The sequence below is a fragment of the Ruditapes philippinarum genome, unplaced genomic scaffold (genome assembly GCF_026571515.1).
Source record: "Ruditapes philippinarum isolate M1 unplaced genomic scaffold, ASM2657151v2 ctg163_1_1_1_1, whole genome shotgun sequence".
NCBI lineage: Eukaryota > Metazoa > Mollusca > Bivalvia > Venerida > Veneridae > Ruditapes > Ruditapes philippinarum.
Genome location: NW_026861533.1, coordinates 224660 through 246402, shown reverse-complemented (window position 1 = coordinate 246402; position 21743 = coordinate 224660). Strand labels below are relative to the sequence as shown.

Sequence of the window (21743 nt, the reverse complement as noted above, 5' to 3'; positions counted from 1 at the left end):
GGATGCTTATATAGATGCAGTAAAAGAAGAAATCTTAAAAGGTATGAAGAAAAAAGTAGTGCATAATATCTCTAGATTAGAAGAAATTGCGATGAAAGACCTCCTTGAAGATGAAACTATTGTTATTAGACCAGCAGATAAAGGATCAGGGATAGTGATACTAGACTCTGATAAATACAATGAAGATATTGAAAATGAATTAAAGGATGCAAGTACATATAAACATGTAAGTGAAGACCCAACAGCAATGATTTTAAAGACAACAAAGAAACTCATAAATAGAATGGATAAAGATAGAACTCTCCCTAAAAGACTTTCACAGTATTTAATTCCCGACAGCCCAAGACCAGGACAAATAAAAGGAAATCCCAAAATACATAAACCAGACAACCCCCTCCGACTAATCATAAGTGGTATTGGAACAGTGACAGAACGAGTGGCAGAACTAGCTGAGAAAGAATTAGATGAATTTGTAATTAATACGCCTAGTTATATAAAAGACACCTCCCACTTCCTTAATGAAATTAAAGACATAAAAAATCTACCAAAAAATGCAATACTATTTTGCTTTGATGTGGAGAAACTATATCCATCAATACCAAAGAATGATGGGCTAGAAGCATGCAAAGAAGCTTTAGCATACCGCAAGTCAAAACAAATTCCTGATGAAGAGATTCTGAATATGATACAGCTAGTTCTTGAAAACAACAACTTTGAGCATAATGGAAAACATTACATACAGGTTGATGGAACGGCTATCGGATCAAAGCTTGGGAAAAATTATGCTTGTACATACATGCGAATTTGGGATAGAAAGTTGTCAGAATTTAGGTTACAACCACTTATATACAAAAGATTCATAGATGATGGCTTTGGTATCTGGACACATGGAATAGAGACTTTACAGCAATTTACAGAATATGCAAATAACATCCATTCAAAAATAAACATAAAGCTACGACACAACCATAAACAAATCGAGTTTTTGGATACGTTGGTAATTTTAGAAAATGGAAACATTGAAACTGACCTTTATAGCAAAGAAACAGACAATCACATTTATCTACACAAAGATTCAGACCACCCCAGAAAATACAAAGCAAGCTATACCTCATGGCCTTGGAATCCGCTTGAAAAGAATATGCAGTGACGATAACAAATATTATAAACAAAGATCACTCCTCGGAGAACAGCTTAAAAGTAGAGGTTACAAGACAGAGTGGATAAACAGACATCTCAAAAGGGCGGACCAAACATCCAGAAAAGAAGCATTAGAAAAGAGAAATAAACCAATGGACCAAGGGAGAATCCCATTAGTGCTTACATATTCAAGCTACCTGCCAGATACACACAAAATTGTGAAGAAAAATATGAATATTCTGCAAAAATCTAAAAGGATGACAGATGTATTTAGGTCACCACCAATTGTAGCATACAAAAGATCAAAAAACTTTAGAGACATTTTAATTCATGGAAAACTAAAAAAACAGAAAGGCATAATACAGAGCAGCCGTTGTAGTGGTCCATGTGATACACCTGGATGTAAGACCTGCATGTTCCTACCACAGAGCGAAATATTTCAAGGCAAGGACACTACTATAGTATATATAGAGGTGGGAACTGTAACACCAAGAATGTAGTTTACCTGATAAGTTGCGGGAAATGTAATCAACCTGTATATGTGGGTGAAACAGGGAGGAGCATTAAAGAGAGGGTTAAAGAGCATATTTGGGATATAAGGGCATTCAGAGACAAACCTGTGTCTATCCACTTTAATTCATCAGCCCATTCAGAAAATGACATAAAATTCAACATCATCGAATCAATAAATAACAATAAAAGTACAATATACAGGCGGATCCGTGAAGAATTTTGGATAAATAAATTACAAACATGGTCACCTATTGGACTAAATATCAAAACAAAATAAGAGTTATCATTATCATTGTTGCCGTCATAATCACTTTGCTGGTATTGTTGTTGATATTGTTACTATTTTTCATAAGATGATTTGATAGTGATATGCACTTAAGGATTTATCAATATTATTATTGTTTTGATAGTTAGTATATTATGACAGTTATTATTGCATTCATCGGTATTTTTGTAAAACTGCGTTGTTGCAATCTAAATTTTAAATTTTTTTTCAATTATATTTTTCTAACTACTAAAACATGGTAATTTTAGTTAGACACTGCTTATCACGTGTCGCTTGTCATTATTACTATTATTATTATTATTATTACTATTATAATTATTATTATACCTTTTATTATTATTATTGCTGTTATTATTATTATTTAGTTTACGGTTATTTGCTGTTATGATTATTATGATTATTATTATTACGGTTATTTCCTACTATGATTATTATTATTATCATGATTATTATTATTTTCATGATTATTATTGTTATAATTATCATTATTATCATAATTATTATTACCATTATTGTTATTTTTATTACCATTGTTCTTTTCCTTATTATTATTGTTACGGTTATTTCCTATTATGATTATTATTATCATCATGGTTATTATTATTTTCTTTATTATTATTGTTGTAATTATTATTATTATTATCATTATTATTATTACCATTGTTGTTATCATTATTATCATTATTATCATTATTATTATTATTATTATTATTATTAATATTATTATTACCATTGTTATTATGATTATTACTATTATTATTTTTATTATTATTAAATTATTTGCTATTGTAAATATTATTGGAATGTTTTAGTAGAAATTTTTTTTTTAATAATAATAATTATTATTATTATTTTTAATGTATTTTCAATGAAATAAGTTTCATAATTCTTGCTATGTTAATATTATAAATAATATTAAATAAGGGGAGCAACGTTATGCAGTGGAACAATTTTGACGGAAAACGTCATCATCATATTTTGCGTAATTTTTATTGTTGACGTCAACGACGTCATTTCCTGTATGCATAACATAGTTAAAGATAAGACATGTAAGAAGATAAATATGTGATTTATATAAAAATAAACAGTAACTCCTTGATAAAGAGGGGTTTAACCCCTCGAAACGTTGGAGATAGAAAAGTTTGTGTAGTTGATAATTATATATTCTTCAGTCATGATAGGATTTTAAAAATGTTATATTTTGATAACAGGGATGTTTAAAAAATAACTTTAGAGTGTCCTTCAGTCCGTCTGTCTGTACATAAAAACTGTTTCCTGTGATCACTTTTAAAGAACTTTTTCCACAAATTTACTTAAAATAGGAACATAAGTAAATGGCCAATGGCCCTTCAGAATGTTGCTTGGGCTCTTACCGGTAGGGGACTTATGGATTGCTTGCAATACTATGATAATTGCTTGTTTTATCTGTAACTTTTATTTAAAATAAAAAAAAAATGAAATTTTACCCAAATAAGTTTGGGTTCTTAATGCACGTAAACATTCCTTTATCAAACATGATATTAACATTTGACCGTACAAAATAATGTGTCTTTAATGTAGGTCATTATAAGAGGAACAAAATTGTGTTAACAAATCTATTTACCGGACATTGTGTTTCAAAAGTTTTTGAAGACGTGAATTGAAATTAATCTTTTAATAATCAGCAAGAAAACTAAGGCTATTGAATGGCAAAGTTAAGATATTTGAAAAACCCAGTATGTCACGAGAGATAGATTCGGCAGTGATGCCTGTTATGAAGAGGCCAATATATAGGGTGTTATTGAAATTAACACTGTTACTTCGATTAATGTATTGATTCTTCATGATCCTTAAACGTATGACACATTTTGATATTGAAATGGAATTCTGTTCTTTGTCATACAGTTTTCTTTTGGTCATCATGTAGCATGTTACAAAAGCCATAAAATCTATTTTATTTACATTTCCCTCCCATGGGGGTAACCGTTTCCTTCTATGTTTTTTTAATTTGCACTTCTTTGTAAAAGACAACAGCGAGATACTGTTTAGAATAAATTTAAAATTACTTATTATCATTAAAATATGTTATGATTGTCTCTTGAGGTAACGTTGAAAAGAATTAAAAGTAAAACCTATCTAAAAAAAACCATTAAGGTCTCCATATTCGGGCCTGTGCAGAACAGATTAGTCCTGGGAGGCTGCATGACCAGGTCATGAAATAACTAGTAAACAAAAGGGCATGTTAGTAGATAAAGAACAGAATCAACAATATTTACCTGAGAGTGGTTTTGTTGTTATTTACTTTGAAATAGAAAGTGTGTGTACTATTCAGATTGTATGATTTTTTAATCGAAGCAAAAAATAAAGCACTATTCAGCAGGAATAGCTTTTGTCCGGTAAACTGATTGTCCGGTTAATATGTAGGATCTCAGTAGAGATTAAGTACAAATCCAGGAAAATTTTATTTGTCTGACACATTATATGAGCCGTGTCACGTCAAAACCAACATAGTGCGTTTGCGACCAGCATGGATCCAGACTGGTCATGTCAGTTTCTCCACTTGCAATAGAGTTGATAAGCGAACAGCATGGATCCTGATCAGACTGTGCGGATGCGCAGGCTGGTCTGGATTCATGCTGGTCGCAAACCCATTATGTTAGTTTTGTCATGGCGCGGCTCATATGTGTCTGAATCTTGAAATCAATAACTTATGATATTGACAAATATAAAAGATATTTTCTAGCATTTTAATTCACTTTCAGGGAACTGTATGGAACTAAGATGAAATGTGTGCTTGCCTTCTTTAACAAGGATCGTACGGAATTCACACAGTGTATTATGGGAGATTTGAGACTTGCAATCAACAGTACCATACCGAAGGAATCCAATACAATAGCAGCTAGAGCAAAGATTTTCGATTGTAGATGTAAGTCTTTGCAATTTTCGAATAAAGATATATTGTTGAAGTAGTAAGGTGATGTTGAAAAATTCAATGCTATCCTTTGCTATATTTTTCCAGGATGAGTTATTAAAATAGATATATCATACTGTTAAAAAAGAATTTCATTTTAACCTTTTCCCTCATATAGACGTGTTTTGATGGCTTTTGGTTCCCCTTTTTTGAGGCCTCAAACAGTGAAAAAATGCCCTATTTAGGCCCCAAACACTGTTTTTTGTTTGAGAAATGTTGTTTAAACAAGTGACCACTTTTTCTGCGTGGCCCCCCATCAAAATGATACATTAGGGGGTTGCCAGAAGGGGGATGTGACAGGCTAAAAATGGCCTCAGGTTGATCTTAAGGTGACATGTAACCAATGCTGAAAAATAATTGTGTAATTTCTTGAGTCTTGATGGATTTAAAAATTACTCTGCATAAATGTTTTGGACATAATGATGAAGTGTCGCACATTGAATCATGTGCCTACCTCTACAGTAAAAGTTACATTTGTAGCTCAACAATCATGGTATGAACTTTTTCATAAATCAGCATTGATGGTTGTGCCCAGTGAGCAATTCTGCCATATTCCTGCATTGATTTTAAGATAATTAAGTCATCAATGTGTAAGACATTATGATGATGTGTCACGTTTAAAGGTCAAGGTCACACTAGTATGTCAAACATGATGATTGTGAATAGATTTGTCACACACAAACACCAGGTTGACAATCTAAAAGTTTAGGTTATATTTGAATGTCAAAATAGTACATCGATGGTTGTGTGTGGTCATATCTTTGTCATTCATTTATGGATGCTTTTTTCAAAATAACATGACTCACTGAGAATATAGGAAAGTACTTGTTAATGTTCCTATTTTCTTGTAACACTATTTTTATAGTAACCATGACCTTTGACACAAGACAAAGGTCATGGTTCCTCTACTGGACCCTGCTTCGGGGTTGGGGGTGGGTTGTGGAGGCATTTGTCTGTTTCAAACGACAGTTGTTGTTTAACCCATAACTTCATGAGCATTTTGTGAAAAATGGTTGTTTTCATTGAAAAGAGTCCGGTTACAAGTTCAAATTGCTATAAAACTATAAAAACTGCTATAATACTAATCAAACTTGGCACAAATGTTAACTGGACCATTGCCTTTGTAACAACATGCCCATGCTTAAATTTCTTGTTACTATGGCAATGAGGGGAAATCTCAAAATTGCCAAAAATCACTATTTCGCGTTGATTTTTGTGCCCCCACGTTAGTGGCGGGCATTTAGATTTACCCTTGTCCGTCCGTCCTTCCGTCCGTCCTTCCGTCCGTCCTTCCGTCCGTCCGTTCACTTTTGTGTCGCACGTAACTCAAAAAGTATTTGACCTAGAGTCATGAAACTTTACAGGAATGTTGATCAGCATGTGTAGTTGTGCACCTGGGTATTTTCGTGTGGATATTTTTAGTATTTTTAGAGTTATTGCCCTTGACTTAGTAAAATTTTGCAATTTTCAACTTGTGTCGCATGTAACTCAAAAAGTATTTGACCTAGAGTCATGAAACTTTACAGGAATGTTGATCAGCATGTGTAGTTGTGCACCTGGGTATTTTCGTGTGGATATTTTTAGTATTTTTAGAGTTATTGCCCTTGACTTAGTAAAATTTTGCAATTTTCAACTTGTGTCGCATGTAACTCAAAAAGTATTTGACCTAGAGTCATGAAACTTTACAAGAATGTTGATCAGCATGTGTAGTTGTGCACCTGGGTACCTTCGTGTGGATTCGTTTGAGTATTTTTAGAGTTATTGCCCTTAACTTAGTAAAATTTTGCAATTTTCAACTTGTGTCGCATGTAACTCAAAAAGTATTTGACCTAGAGTCATGAAACTTTACAGGAATGTTGATCAGCATGTGTAGTTGTGCACCTGGGTATTTTTGTGTGGATATATTTAGTATTTTTAGAGTTATTGCCCTTGACTTAGTAAAATTTTGCAATTTTCAACTTGTGTCGCATGTAACTCAAAAAGTATTTGACCTAGAGTCATGAAACTTTACAGAAATGTTGATCAGCATGTGTAGTTGTGCACCTGGGTATTTTCGTGTGGATATTTTTAGTATTTTTAGAGTTATTGCCCTTGACTTAGTAAAATTTTGCAATTTTCAACTTGTGTCGCATGTAACTCAAAAAGTATTTGACCTAGAGTCATGAAACTTTACAGGAATGTTGATCAGCATGTGTTGTTGTGCACCTGGGTATTTTCGTGTGGATATTTTTAGTATTTTCAGAGTTATTGCCCTTGACTTAGTAAAATTTTGCAATTTTCAACTTGTGTCGCATGTAACTCAAAAAGTATTTGACTTAGAGTCATGTAACTTTACAGGAATATTGATCAGCATGTGCAGTTGTGTACCAGGGATTTTCGTCTGGATGTATTTAGTATTTTTAGAGCCCTTCACTTAGAAAATTTTTGCAATTTTCAACTTGTGTCTCAAGTTACTGAAAAAGGATTTGACATAGTCATTAAACCTTATGGGCAGGTTGCTCAGCATATTTAGATTTGCACCTGGGGTTTCGCTTGTGGATTTATCCAGTATTTGTAGAGTTATTTCCCTTGACTTAGTAAAAAGATTGACAGAACAGTGGCGCGGTGGGGGCACCCGTGTCCTATGGACACATTTCTAGTTTTCCATCAAAATTGATTTCAAAGTGCTGCAACTTCTCAGCGGATTGAGATAGGGTCAAATGCTTTTCAGCATTGGTTACACATTACCTTACGGTCGATCTGGGGTCATTTTTAGCCTCTCACAAGTCCCCAAACAGAAGGCGGCACATCCCCCTTCTGGCAGCCCCCTGATGTATCTTTTGGTTGGGGGCCTCTTTGAAAAAGTGGTCACCTTTTTAAACAACATTTCTCAAACAAAAATAAGTGTTTGGGGCCAAAATAAGGCATTTTTTCACCATTTGAGACAACAATAAAAGGGGGGGGGGGTGTGAAAAAGGCGTGTATATTGGGTAATGGGTTAACAATAAGGAGATATACTTTTGGTCAGTCTTGCATATAAATTCTTATATTTTGTAAGTATTTGTTCATTCTGCTTTTTTTTTTTTGAAATTGAGTGTGTTTTCATTCCTCCTAATTTAAAGAAAGATAACCTGCACAAAAGATTAGTGGTTTGCGAAGGTGTTTCCACCTAACTTTATTGTTTGTTTTTTTACAGACTGAAAGCCTTTGCCCTCGAATGTTTTTCTCCCCTTGTATGACCAATTACTAATTCAATGTTCTTTCTATTGAGGTTTCTTGGGTGCTAGCAAAAATGATTTTGATCCGCAAAAGTGTCTTTGAATTCTTTCATGTTCTATCAAGCTAGTTAATGGTATTTTGATGGTTCTACATAGGTGCTTGAAATAATGCACAAAGGGGCACCTGAGGTTTTCCACCTCCAGTAAAGCTGGAAAGTAGCCATGTGGCCTATACTTATTGTATTCTACATTAAAACCCAATGAAAATAAGAAAAGAAAACTTAAATGATTCCATGAAGTAAATAATAAAAAATTGCATTGTAACCATGATATCTTTTCTATATTTTTTTTTTATTTTAGTGTTAGAGGTGGCAATTACTGTAGAACTTCCCGAATGTGACAAAACCATTCCTGCATTTACAGAATATCAAACTAGACTTGAAAATGCTCTTGCAAAATTGGTAAGTATCTTTTGTTTCTTTGAAATTATCCAAATTACATTTTAAAAATTTCAATGTTTTTAATTTTTGATTTGTAAGATTTAAGTGTTTATGATAGACAAACTTGTAGAAAAATGCCTGAAGTTTTCAATTTCATTTTTATTACTATAACATAACTTCATCACATAAACCACATAACATGAGTGTAATAAAACCATTTCATAAAACGTATATATTACACTTCCGTATTTAACACTATGATTTGAGGTCTTTTGCATTACATACAAACAGCAAACAGTATTACACATTGGCGTATCAACAAAAAATGAGCTGCGTCATGACAAAACCAACATAATGGGTTTGCAACCGGCATGAATCCAGACCAGCCTGCGCATCCCCGCAGTCTGATTAGGATCCATGCTGTTCGCTTACAAACCCTATTACAAGTAGAGCTGATAGCAAACAGAATGGATCCTGATCAGACTGCGCAGATGCACAGGCTGGTCTGGATCAATGCTGGTCGCAAACCCACTATGTTGGTTTTGTCATGACGCTGCTCAAATATTTTTTTATGCCCCCGGGCATATAGTAATTGAACCGTCCGTCCGTCTGTCTGTACGAGGTTAACCTAGAACTTCAAGTTGGATTTTTCTTAAGTTCTACCTGTACAAATGGCTTCTAAGTTTACACACTTACTGATCAATACAAAGTACATGATCTGGGCAAGTTTCATAACTCTGGCTTTGATATTTACCAAGTTATTGCCCTTTTCAGCACTTAGAAAATGAATAATGGTTAACCTAAAACGGCAAGTTGGAAATATCTTAAGTTCTATCTATACTAATGGCTTTATAATTTCCACACTTACTTATCAATACAAAGTACATGATATTGCCAAGTTATATAACTGTGTCATCCATATTTCATAGTTATTTCCCTTTTTTCACTTTGAAAATAGGGCCTTGTCTGGTTAACCTATTTCGGCAAGTTGGATTTATCTTAAATTTCTCCTAATTGCTTAATTTCTTTAATGATATCTTTCATATTAGTAGGTGGATACCTTTGATGATCCTCTAATTTTTTTTTGAGTAAGCGGTCTCTACGGTCAAGGTCACTGGTTTAAAAAATAAATATAAACCTTTTTGCTCATACAGCCTTTATTTTTTAGTTGATGTCTTAGTTTAATACAAACACCTCCTTCTTTGGGTGTAGTATGGGGTCATTTGGGTCAAGGTCAATGTTACCAATGTCAAGGTCACCAATGTTAAAAATAGATTTTTACATTTTTACAGGTGTATTGAACTTATTCTATAGACAGATGTTATTTATAATTGATAGAAACATAAACTTTGATGGAGTTAGTTAGTGGTCAGTTGGGTGAAGGTCACCAGTGCTAAAAAGAGATTTTTACACATTTGCTCATACAGCCTTTATTAAGTGACCGATTTATTTTATATTTGGTAGGAAGATAACTTGCATGGTATTCATCCTTTTGATTGGGGTAGGGATCAGTGGGTCAAGGTCACTTGTGCTATAAATAGATTTTTACATTTTTGCCCATACAGCTTTTATTAGTCCCCTACCGGTTTACCGGAGGGGACTTTAGGTTTACCCTCCGTCTGTCCGTCCGTCCGTCCGTCCGTCCGTCTGTCCGTCCGTCAGTCCGTCCGTCCACAAAACTGGATCCCGCGATAACGCAAAAAGTACTGAAAATATTTTAATGAAACTTGATATATGGATAGATGGCGGTATGGAGATTATGCACGTCTTTTTCTTTTCTTACTATGTTGAAAATTCTGGTTGCTATGGCAACAAATAGACTGAAAATATGGCAAATTTTACACATAACCTGGATCCCGCGATACCGCAAAAAGTACTGAAAATATTTTTATGAAACTTGATATATGGATAGATGGCGGTATGGAGATTATGCACGTCTTTTTCTTTTCTTCCTATGTTGAAAATTCTGGTTGCTATGGCAACAAATAGACTGAAAATATGGCAAATTTTACACATAACCTGGATCCCGCGATAACGCAAAAAGTACTGAAAATATTTTTATGACACTTGATATATGGATAGATGGCAGTATGGAGATCATGCACGTCTTTTTCTTTACTTCCTATGTTGAAAATTCTGGTTGCTATGGCAACAAATAGACTGAAAATATGGCAAATTTTACACATAACCTGGATCCAGTGATAACACAAAAAGGACTGAAAATATGTTTATGAAACTTGACATATGGGTAGATGGCAGTATGGAAATTATGCACATCCTTTTTTATCTTCCTATGTTGAAAACTCTGGTTGCTATGGCAACAAATAGACTGAATTTCAAGATTTCTGATTCTAGTTTTTTCGCTATAAGTTCTTTATTTCTTAAGGTATTTTCTTCAAACTTTAAATATAAGTTGCTTGTCATCAACCACATCATATGTGACAAGGTTTACAACTCTAGCACAAAATTTATCAGAATTACCTCCCTTGAACTTAAAATTTGTGAAAAACCATTGTTTTTTTTTAATAACTTCTTTTTCTGAATGTATCTACTTCAAACTTCATATAAATGTTTCTTATTGTCACTTAACATTTGTGAGTGTTCAATACTCTAGCAAGACTATTTCCAGAATTATGCCCCTTTTGAACTTAGACTTTTTTTTTGAGAAATTGGTAATTTTTACTCAAACTTCTTCAATCATGAAAGGATTTTAAAAATGTTATATTTTGATAACAGGGATGTTTAAAAAATAACTTTAGAGTGTCCTTCAGTCCGTCTGTCTGTACATAAAAACTGTTTCCTGTGATCACTTTTAAAGAACTTTTTTAACAAATTTACATAAAATAGGAACCTAGGTGAATGGCCAATGGCCCTTCAGAATGTTGCTTTGGCCCTTACCGGTAGGGGACTTATGGATTGCTTGCAATACTATGATAATTGCTTGTTTATTGACAGTTGTATTTCATATTTGGTAGGAAGATAACTTGCATGGTATTCTTCCTTTGGATGGAGTAAGGGGTCAGTTGGGTCAAGGTCACAAGTGCTAAAAATAGATTTTTACACTTTTGCCCATACAGCCTTTATTTATTGACAGATGTATTTCATATTTGGTAGGAAGATAACTTACATGGTATTCTTCTTTTGGATAGAGTAAGGGGTCAGTTTGGTCAAGGTCACCAGAGCTCAAAATAGATTTTTACACTTTTGCCCATACAGCCGATGTATTTCATATTTGTTAGGAGTCTAACTTGCATAAAGTTAAATATTTTTCAACTTCATAAGTCAGAGCAATGACTTGGCAACTTATATTTTTCACAATTACAAAATGCCATGACTTGGTCACGCTATAAAACTTACAATTTTTTGGCGATTTTTCTGTCCATAACTGAGTGAACGGGTAAACATTTTTTGAAGTATTGCTACTGACAAGAATCTGAGCCGGGGGCATTTGTGTTTAACAAACACGTTCTTGTTTAATTATAAAATGTTCTCATTTTAGATAAGTAATAAATAGAATATTTATATTTTTGAAGATTTGATACTAAATTTTTTGAACTTGTTGAATAAAACAATATTGTGCTTGCCAGAGGATCACACAATATGATTTTATTCAACTCATTTAATAAATTTAGTATTAAATCTACACTTATTCAATATCCCCAATGTGCAAAATGTGGTTGCATGGCCCAGTGGTAAACAAGTTGGACCAATAATCTCAGGATCTTTAGCTGTTGGTTCAAATCCCTTTGTTTCATTTAGAAGGAAATTTAACGTTCATTTCTCAGAACTAATTGGTTCCAGGAACAGGTTTTAGAGCAGCTTCATAAGCTTATAACTTCCTACATGGCCAAACTAAAAAAATATTAATATTATGTATAAAGAAAAATGGGCTGTACATATCATACATGCATATCTGATGGAGCATTAGCAATTATGTTTTTTTTCCAAAGTGTTAGATGCAGGTGGTAAGATTTTTCAATACTTGAATGTAAAATTTCCTAAGAATCAGAAATGTTATTGTCCTTGTAAAGAGGTCATCGCTCTATACAGGGCCACTCTACAGGGGTTTGACTGTATTTCTTTGATAATGCAAAAAAAACACAAAAAAAACCCTTAAAATTTTAATGAAATTGATTTTGTATTTTAAGGCTAACTTTGAGAAAAAACAGGAGTATTGCAGATATCAAAAGTTCCGCACTATTGGACGTTTCTATACCGACGAAGATGTTTACACCATAGAAAACAATATCTATAATGACTTAAATACTATTGTTAGAAGAAAGCGAGAGTCAGATGACAACAATTTTTTGAAAGCAAATATAAGAGTCACAAATGGTGAGATATAATGTTGTTAATGTAGTCTTACTGCAAGGCTTTCCCGCCAAAAATTGTCACTTTAAGGCTTTTGATTGGTTTGGTTCTGTTAGTTTTCTTTGTTGCAAGTTGGTATCTACAATATTGTGAATGAAAGCAGGATGAAACTTAACACACTTAATTGAGAGCTTTATTTAATGTCACTGTCAGAGGCACCTTCCATAATTGGAATATGGATTTTGACAGGATTATGGACCTTTTTGAACGTAGAAAATTAAAGATTAGTAAGGCTCTTGTTTTACTATTGAGCACTAAAAATAGACAATCAAGCTGTCCTATTGACTGACAGATTTTTTTTTTAAAGCTTGAAATTTCATCCAATTCAAATGTAAAATATCTTCTAGTGTATTATTTTAGTTATCTTTCAGAAAACTTTGAAATAAACTGTTGGCTTGCCATTCAGCATGATTGTTTCAACATTTCCAAAATCTTTATTTTCTAAGATATTTGATGAAATATAATAGTTTTTTTATTTATGAATCTTTTTTCACAAATATTCAGTGGATCAACAAGGAATCGACTGGTGTAATAATGAAGAGTTGTCAAAGAATTTCGGGCTAAAATGTTTAACGGATGCAGCGCGCTGGAGTGATCAAGAATACAGGAAATGCGGGTAAGGCCTGTTTCCCACAGAATACTTATCCTTCTTCTTAATTTTTTAAAAAAATTTCTTGCATTTTAGTAAAATAATGCACAATTTATCATTCAAATGCTTTGTAATTAATCATTAAGGTAATTGGCCTTCATGATTATATTTCTAGGCATTTGAACTGAAACAGTGCATTATTCTACAACAATGCACTTAAAATTGATATCTATTTCCTATATCTAATTGGACATAGAGGATATTGAATGAGTGTAAGTTTAATACTGAATTTATTGAACTTGTCGAATAAAATTACATTATGGGAGCCTCTGGCGAGCAAAATATTATTTTATTCAACGAGTTCAATAAATTCATTGAATTTGTATCAAACTTACACAAATTTAATATTCCATTTATCACATACCAAAATACAGTTGACTCTCGATATCTTAAATTTCAAGGGACTAGGCATCTTAGTTCTAGAGAATGGAATTCGAATACCATGGCATTGCTGCCATTACATTCACTTTCGTACATGTACATGTGCCTGATTGAATGTCCAAAGTAGTAGGTTTGTTATTGTTGATAACGGCAATGTGCTAATTTAAGCGTTGAAATTACGGTCAATCACTTACAAGTTCAAATTATAGATGAACAGAAAGATATTATTTAAAATTTAACATATGTGTATGAATAGTGGAACATAAACACAAACATTCATAGCAATTACATAAATGCAAATCCAAGTTGGTCAGTATTCATCAGTTATAATATTAAACACATGTTTACAATAAGCACTCATTACTATAGAAGCACAATAACACTTTTAACTAAACAACAATAATTTTATGTTAATTACCTTGGCGAATGTGAACCATTGAGTGCGCTTCCTGAGTGACAACATCTCACCTTGATGTTGCTGACCATTGATCAGTCGGCTGTTTGCACACTTTGACTAATTGAAATGAGAATATGTTGGACTTTAATTGATAGGACCAAAAACTCCTTTGACCAAACAGAAGTCTCAGTAAGTTAAAATTTGACTTAAGCGGAGTTTAAGTACAAAGAAAAAGAATGAAATTTGACAGGACTTTAGAAATTCTTCGACTGACATGGAATTTCTAGTAAGGCTTTGACTTATCAAGAGTTAACTGTATAGACCGTTTAAATTTTTCATTTATGCACCTATAGTGTATGCTAATAATTAGCGCATCTTAATACTATGTTTATATCACGCAAGTGATGTCACATTAAAACATATGTATGGCAATGCAATACCATTTTTTCCGGAGCCGCAAAAACGGCGCGGGTATGTGATAAAGAAACATATAATGCCTTTGATACCAGCGTAGATCTAGGTCAACCTGTCTGGTCATGCCATCTGCACAGGCCTTATATTTAAGAAATAATATATCCCAAACAGTGATTTTATCACTCAATAACATCACTGTTTGGAGTTCGGATGCGAGGAATTATATCACGAGGGCGTAGCCAGAGTGATATAATGATGCGCATTCGAACGACAAACAGTGATGTTATCAAGCAATAAAAGCACTGATTTGGATATATTATTTCGATTCTAACATGACATCAACAAATAAATGTTGCAGTACTTGATAGATAAGCAAAATTGTGCCTGATTTGTTTCCGTACTTATTTTCAGTGCGTCGGATTTTTAGTGGTTACGTCACATGTATAATGATTATGTCACATGTCTAAATATAGAACGTCAAACTGTGCATCTGTTGCATAATAACACACACTTTCTTTTCTTCTATGTTCAATAGGGAAAAATGCGGGTCGTGTTAGAATGTTGTATCTTCTACACTGTATTTAAATTGCTAATCTTCTGAAATTCTTAAAATGGACTTGTCCAACTTTTAGTTACGAAAATTGCCCATTTATCAGTTTTAGGGATATCGGGATGAAAAGTTAATGTCAGATAACAGTCTATTGGTGGCTAAAGCTAATGTAATCACAGAGTAAGGGTTAAATTCTAAATGTGTCAATTGCATAAACATGATAAATTCCTTCCATGCAGTATAAAAGCTAACCAAGCAATGCCACTTTGTACTTATTTGCCTTCAGACCATTCTCTACTTTTGCCGCTCAAATCATTCTTTTTATTCTGAATTTCCTGAAACTTTCAAATATGAATAAGGGCAATTCCATTTTGCAAATGTAAGCTGTCACTATGAATGTAATATGTTTATTTATTCACTTCATATTGTTGTATCATGCAACTTACACTGATCTAACAAGGTTTCTATTTTTCTATTTCATGGCAACAGATTTGTTTTTGATTTCTTCGAATGTGTGGAAAACAAATTCAGAAAGATTCAAAATCGTGATACCTCTTATGACTGTGAAATGTCGGATGACATGCTAAAGGACTCTGTGATACCATATATCGAGACTGAAATGGAAAATATGGATGTAAATCAGAGAAATCTTGATAAACTGAAGATGTATGATTCGGACAAATGCCGTAAGTATTACTCTTTTTTTTCTTTTCATTCCACATTTAAATCTTTTAATCATTTGTTTTTGCTTCCTTGAAATAAATTTTTTGTGTTCATTTTTCAAGTTCAGCAGACATTTTCACAAAAAATCTTACGATTTATCTTAAGTTTTTCACTTACGATAATCGTAAGTTAAATCTTAAGTCATTTTCACAAAGCCACTCGTAAGTTAAAATTTTATCTTAAGATAAAAATTTCACTTACGATAAATCTTACGACAAAAACATCCCTAGCAATGTTCATTTAATAGTGATGTGCATGCTCTATATTTGATTCCGGTTTTAAAATCAAGTAATCAAGAGCTTGAAATATCTATTGTACACAATCAAATTTCAATAAGAACAAAAAAAGGATTCAAACTGATATAATTTATATCTTGATTGAAGATAATTATATATATCTAAAAGATTCAGAAAGAAGGTCTACTATGTTATTAATAAATAAAAAGGTACTACTAGTACATGCTGGCAATGAAATCGAACTCACCAATTGTACAAATTACAAGTTTTCAATAATACTACAGTAAAGTTCACATTTAAACTATTCATAACCCTCTCCATCGTGACGTCATCAAGTCATGACATCACCAATGTTTATGTTGAAAAATAATTATACCTCAATGTTATTTGTAGCATACTGTTTGCTTAATATTTATTTGTCCTCCAACGTTTTGTTTTTATTCAGTTTAGGTAAGAGCTACATGATATTTTACCCTTAAGAGAGAAAAAAATACACTTACGAACGGGGAAGACCTATCGTAAAGTTACGACAGATTTTGCACTTAAGATTTTCTTAAGATTTTTTGTGAAAAGGAGATTTATCGTAAGATTTCTCTTACGACAAAAAATTGTCGTAAGATTTTTTGTGAAAATGTCTGCTGCTCTTAAAATGTTTTGCCACAAATGAAGTATGTCCTATTTTCATTCTCCATTGTTGACAACCAATTATTTGCGACATTTCAATATTTATGTAATGCATATCAGTTTAGGCCCAAAGGAAGAACATTGAGGCCCTTTAAGCACAAGTGAATGAGATTTGAGTTCATGGCTGGACATTTTTATATGTAGCATTCTTGAATAATTCCTTAAATGACACTAAACCCATTCACTTCTGTTTAAATAACATTATGTTCAGAGATGAATTGAGGGAAAACAGGTCAATAGTGGTACAGTAAGTACTGTGTCAGGTCAGAACTGGTACAATGAGTACTGTTTCAGGTCAGAACTGGTACAGTAAGTACTGTGTCAGGTCAGTACTGGTACAATGAGTACTGTTTCAGGTCAGTACTGGTACAATGAGTACTGTTTCAGGTCAGTACTGGTACAGTAAGTACTGTTTCAGGGAAGTTACTGGTACAATAAGTACTGTTTCAGGTCAGTACTAGTACAATAAATACTAATTCAGGTCAGCACTGGTACAATAAGTACTGTTTCAAATCAGTACTGGTACAGTAAATACTGTTTCAGGGAAGTTACTGTTAGTCACTTAAGTATGGTAACTTCAATCAAATATGTGTTTGAAAAATGACCATTTTATCATTTTTTGTTATTGAAAAAATTTTTTAAATGACGCTAAAGTTTTGTTTTTTTCACACAGCGGATTATGATACAGATGTGAACCCCTGTTTTGATGATGACATGAGAGAAGAAGCTTACAATCAATGTCAGTCTCAATTTCCATTCCCAAATACGCTGGATATTTCGGATTCTAAAAATTGCAGGTAAACCTCTTTTGAAAAGGAAATATAATGATAGTGTATGACTGTAATGTAGAGTTCCATTATGACTGCTGCAAAAATTTTCTTGTAGCGCATCACTCAAACAATTTTAAAGGTATCAATATGAAACCTGGTATACTTGCTTATCATCACAAGGTGCAGTTGTAAGACAAGGGGCATTATCCTGAAAGCTACAGTTTTTGGTGCATATTTAGTAGAATGATTTTAAACCTATGAAAATATCAACACGAAACTTGAATTTCTTGTATATTATGATAACTTATAAAAGCACATTTGCTAAACAAGGGGGATTATTCTGGAGGGTTGTTGGTATTTTTGTCAAAATTGTTTATTACCTAGAATGATGTAACAATTGTGACAGATATCATCTTTAAACCTGAAATACCTGGAAATCATGACAATACAAAGCTGTAAGACAAGGGGTATTGTCCTGTAAGCAGAACTTAAAGGAGTTATGTCCTTTTTTATCTTGACTATTCAGCGTCACACTACATGTATATTGAATTTATGCATTTTTTGTGTGTTTTTTTTTCAAACATGGATTTTGACAGAATAATGCCCCTTTTTGAACGAACAAAATGTCTACATGTTCCTGGCTCTTTTTTAACTATCATCCACTGAGAATAGTTTAGCATTCTGTTAATTAAGATATATTGTTATAAAAATTGGCTATCGATCGTTGTTTGTGTTGTAAAGAGATGTGTGTTTACACCCATTTTGTGCTGTTGTTTTAATTTTGTTATTTGTTGATTTTTTTTTTTCCAGAAAATTCTATGATCTATCATTCTGTATGGCAACAAAGTTACGAGACAATGGAGCGCGATGTGGTTTCCAAGACATAGATGAACACTTGATGAATAAATTAATGGATGACCGCACAGAAGTGTCCAACGGTCCAAGATATTTTAACAACTGGATTTGTGCTGGTTGGTAGTTTTTGTTATGTCAGCATTTTATATTGAATAATTGGCATTTTTTATTGAACTGTTGGCATTTTATATTGAATTATTGGCATTTTTTATTGAACTGTTGGCATTTTATATTGAATTATTGGCATTTTATATTGAACTGATGGCATTTTATATTGAATTATTGGCATTTTATATTGAACTGTTGGCATTTTATATTGAATTATTGGCATTTTATATTGAACTGTTGGCATTTTATATTGAATTATTGGCATTTTATATTAAACTGTTGGCATTTTGTCTGAAATGGCTTACAAAACACTATATTTTGTTCAAATAATCATATAATTCAAGGTTTCCTTTTTAAGTTCATATAATTATGCAGATTATACAGTTCATTTTCTATATCATTAAGTACATGTACTCATTCTTTAGTTGCATACGCACTTAAAGCAACCTTCACGCATATACTTTTGATTTCTAAAATGTCATAATATAGAACAATGTAACTGAATATTCTTACTGTACTATATAATTAACCATTTGTTTCTCAAATTGTGGTAGCCTACCAAAGGTCCATGATTCTTCGCAGCGCCTGACATTTGTGCCTGCACTAATGCATTGCTTTACCTCCATCAGGAAAACTTGCAAGTCCTCATAATATTATAACAGTAAAAATGCTAATGAGACTTGAAACCTATTAAATCAATTTTGTTAAGTTTTATACAGTTTAATGGAAGATTTTAGAAAAAATGTATAATAAACCTATTTTGTAAATTTCTTTGAAAAACATTTTTTATTTTCTAGAACACAAACCAGTATGTAGTGCGAACAACATAATTGACAGCGTACATGGTGATTGTATGAGACATGATTATTATGCTGGTCCCTTTACCTGCAGGTAATAATGAGATTTATTTACTAGTCCCTTTAACTGCAGGTAAAAATGAGAGATTTATTTACTAGTCCCTTTAACTGCAGGTAATAATGAGAGATTTATTTACTAGTGCGTTTAACTGCAGGTAATAATGAGAGATTTATTTACTAGTCCCTTTAACTGCAGGTAAAAATGAGAGATTTATTTACTAGTCCCTTTAACTGCAGGTAATAATGAGAGATTTATTTACTAGTCCCTTTAACTGCAGGTAATAATGAGAGATTTATTTACTAGTCCCTTTAACTGCAGGTAAAAATGAGAGATTTATTTACTAGTCCCTTTAACTGCAGGTAATAATGAGAGATTTATTTACTAGTCCGTTTAACTGCAGGTAATAATGAAAGATTTATTTACTAGTCCCTTTAACTGCAGGTAATAATGAAAGATTTATTTACTAGTCCCTTTAACTGCAGGTAATAATGAGATTTATTTACTAGTCCCTTTAACTGCAGGTAATAATGAGAGATTTATTAACTAGTCCCTTTAACTGCAGGTAATAATGAGAGATTTATTAACTAGTCCCTTTAACTGCAGGTAATAATGAGATTTATTTACTAGTCCCTTTAACTGCAGGTAATAATGAGATTTATTTACTAGTCCCTTTAACTGCAGGTAATAATGAGAGATTTATTTACTAGTCCCTTTAACTGCAGGTAAAAATGAGAGATTTATTTACTAGTCCCTTTAACTGCAGGTAATAATGAGAGATTTATTTACTAGTCCGTTAAACTGCAGGTAATAATGAAAGATTTATTTACTAGTCCCTTTAACTGCAGGTAATAATGAGAGATTTATTTACTAGTCCCTTTAACTGCAGGTAATAATGAGATTTATTTACTAGTCCCTTTAACTGCAGGTAATAATGAGAGATTTATTTACTAGTCCCTTTAACTTCAGGTAATAATGAGAGATTTATTTACTAGTCCGTTTAACTGCAGGTAATAATGAGAGATTTATTTACTAGTCCCTTTAACTGCAGGTAATAATGAAAGATTTATTTACTAGTCCCTTTAACTGCAGGTAATAATGAGAGATTTATTTACTAGTCCGTTTAACTGCAGGTAATAATGAGAGATTTTTTTACTAGTCCGTTTAACTGCAGGTAAAAATGAGAGATTTATTTACTAGTCCGTTTAACTGCAGGTAATAATGAGAGATTTATTTACTAGTCCGTTTAACTGCAGGTAAATAATGAGAGATTTATTTACTAGTCCGTTTAACTGCAGGTAAAAATGAGAGATTTATTTACTAGTCCGTTTAACTGCAGGTAATAATGAGAGATTTATTTAGTAGTCCGTTTAACTGCAGGTAATAATGAGAGATTTATTTAATAGTCCGTTTAACTGCCGGTTTATAATGAGAGATTTATTTACTAGTCCCTTTAACTGCAGGTAATAATGAGAGATTTATTTACTAGTCCCTTTAACTTCAGGTAATAATGAAAGATTTATTTACTAGTCAGTTTAACTGCAGGTCATAATGAGAGATTTATTTACTAGTCCGTTTAACTGCAGGTAATAATGAGAGATTTATTTACTAGTCCGTTTAACTGCAGTTAAAAATGAGAGATTTATTTACTAGTCCGTTTAACTGCAGGTAATAATGAGAGATTTATTTACTAGTCCGTTTAACTGCAGGTAATAATGAGAGATTTATTTACTAGTCCGTTTAACTGCAGGTAATAATGAGAGATTTATTTACTAGTCCCTTTAACTGCAGGTAAAAATGAGAGATTTATTTACTAGTCCCTTTAACTGCAGGTAATAATGAGAAATTTATTTACTAGTCCCTTTAACTGCAGGTAATAATGAAAGATTTATTTACTAGTCCGTTTAAACTGCAGGTAAAAATGAGAGATTTATTTACTAGTCCCTTTAACTGCAGGTAATAATGAGAGATTTATTTACTAGTCCGTTTAACTGCAGGTAAAAATGAAGAGATTTATTTACTAGTCCTTTAACTGCAGGTAATAATGAGAGATTTTATTTACTAGTCCTTTAACTGCAGGTAAAAATGAGAGATTTTATTTACTCAGTCAATAATGAGAGATTTATTTACTAGTCCCTTTAACTGCAGGTAATATTAAATAATGAGAGATTTATTTACTAGTCCCTTTAACTACAGGTAATAATGAAAGATTTATTTACTAGTC

At 32.5% G+C, this 21743-nt stretch overlaps 1 protein-coding gene across 1 annotated transcript in view; it reads left to right on the top strand.

Annotated features, from left to right (window-relative positions):
• Positions 1-21743, top strand: part of LOC132715970 (uncharacterized) — a 124126-nt gene that overhangs the window by 8663 nt on the left and 93720 nt on the right. Inside the window, exons 8-15 of the mRNA XM_060699086.1 lie at positions 4681-4844; positions 8447-8547; positions 12675-12861; positions 13402-13513; positions 15778-15974; positions 17605-17728; positions 18512-18672; positions 19462-19555. Coding sequence (XP_060555069.1) covers positions 4681-4844; positions 8447-8547; positions 12675-12861; positions 13402-13513; positions 15778-15974; positions 17605-17728; positions 18512-18672; positions 19462-19555 — 1140 coding nt within the window. The remainder of the gene's footprint in view (positions 1-4680; positions 4845-8446; positions 8548-12674; positions 12862-13401; positions 13514-15777; positions 15975-17604; positions 17729-18511; positions 18673-19461; positions 19556-21743) is intronic.